Source organism: Suncus etruscus, chromosome 3 (assembly GCF_024139225.1).
Source record: "Suncus etruscus isolate mSunEtr1 chromosome 3, mSunEtr1.pri.cur, whole genome shotgun sequence".
Classification (NCBI taxonomy): domain Eukaryota; kingdom Metazoa; phylum Chordata; class Mammalia; order Eulipotyphla; family Soricidae; genus Suncus; species Suncus etruscus.
Genome location: NC_064850.1, coordinates 105,385,520 through 105,386,982, shown reverse-complemented (window position 1 = coordinate 105,386,982; position 1,463 = coordinate 105,385,520). Strand labels below are relative to the sequence as shown.

The 1,463-nt window shown below is 33.5% G+C and overlaps 1 protein-coding gene across 4 annotated transcripts in view; it reads left to right on the top strand.

Moving 5' to 3' along the window:
* The window catches only part of GRIA2 (glutamate ionotropic receptor AMPA type subunit 2), a 128,482-nt gene extending 127,229 nt beyond the window's left edge, over positions 1 to 1,253 (top strand). For 3 of the 4 annotated variants that reach the window (XM_049769594.1, XM_049769592.1, XM_049769591.1), the window contains one exon: positions 406 to 1,253. In XM_049769594.1, coding sequence (XP_049625551.1) covers positions 406 to 570 — 165 coding nt within the window. In that variant the 3' untranslated portion in view covers positions 571 to 1,253. Of the gene's footprint in view, positions 25 to 405 lie in introns of all 4 variants that reach the window. The other variant, XM_049769593.1, reaches the window with a different exon arrangement.
* Positions 1,254 to 1,463: the final 210 nt, after the last annotated feature.

The following is a 1,463-nucleotide window of genomic DNA, read 5'->3' as shown; positions in this document are numbered from 1 at the left end:
ATCGAGAGTGTTAAAATTTAGGGGGTAGGAACGAGGCTCTAATACGAACTTCTAAGTGCACGTTTTAGTTGTATTGTTGCGTCCTAAGCTCTTTTAAATGAGGAAGGTGGCCAGTGGATCATCCTGTATGTACTGTTGATGTTCTTCCATGTTCCTGATCAGTGACTAACCTGCAGCTCAACTGTCTATTTTCCTCTTTAATTACACAGTAACTTGGGTGAATGTGGACAGGTTTCTGCTATAATTGTGCTTTTATTATTTGTAGTTCAGCTTTGCAGTGTTTGCTTTCATTTGCTAAAAGCTTTCAGATAAAAGTAAACTTTTCATGAAATACCATTTTGAATTTGAACATTCAATGCCTTAACATACGATTTTTCTTTTTTTTTTTCCTCCTCTCTCTTTAAGATGACCTTGAGTGATTCCTTGAAGAACAAGGCAAGGCTGTCAATTACAGGAAGTACTGGAGAAAATGGACGTGTTATGACTCCAGAATTTCCAAAAGCAGTGCATGCTGTCCCTTACGTGAGTCCTGGCATGGGAATGAATGTCAGTGTGACTGATCTCTCGTGATTGATAAGAACCTTTTGAGTGCCTTACACAATGGTTTTCTTGTGTGTTTATTGTCAAAGTGGTAAGAGGCATCCAGTATCTTTGAAGACCTTTATTTCAGCCAAGAATTCTAAAATAGCTGGAATTCATCTTGAATTGTAAGGAATGGTTAATTAAAAACACAACATCCTTTTCTACTCCGGATCCAGATGAAGCTTGGTGGACATGCACAGCTAACATGGAAGTACTATAATTTAACTGAAGTCTTTGTACAGGCAAAAAACCCGTTTCTGCAGCCACTATTGTTAGTCTCTTGATTCATAATGACTTAAGCACACTTGACATCAACTGCATCAAGATGTGACACGTTTTATAAGAAAAAAGAGAACAAAAACACTGAAAACTAAAAAAAAAAAATATTTTTAGGTATTTTCACAAACTGGCTTTTAAATAAATTTGCTTCCATATTGGTTGGATAAGGCAAAAAGCAATTAAATGGAATGGGAAATAGTTATAAAGGCTTTAGGTATCAGTTCTGTATTTTTCAAAGCCAAATATGTAAATGCTAAGGAAAGAAAACAAAGAGAAGATTCAAAACTTGTAATTTAATATTGTTATTAAAACTTTAATGTATCCTATTCTTTAACATTTGGTGTTAATATAAAATTACTTGCCAATGCTTGACATTTGAAATAAACATTTTTTCTATTATTTTATTTGCAAGTGGTCCAATTAATTTTACTTAGCTACAGTTTGGTCATAAATCAAGTGATATTAGACACCATAAATTGTAAGGTTCCCAGAGACAATTGCTGCCTTTGAAGGCCAGTCAGTTTTTAAAGTATAAATTTGTCCCCAAACAATATATGAATATGTTTTTAGAATACCATACTATATATAAATAAATATTTAAC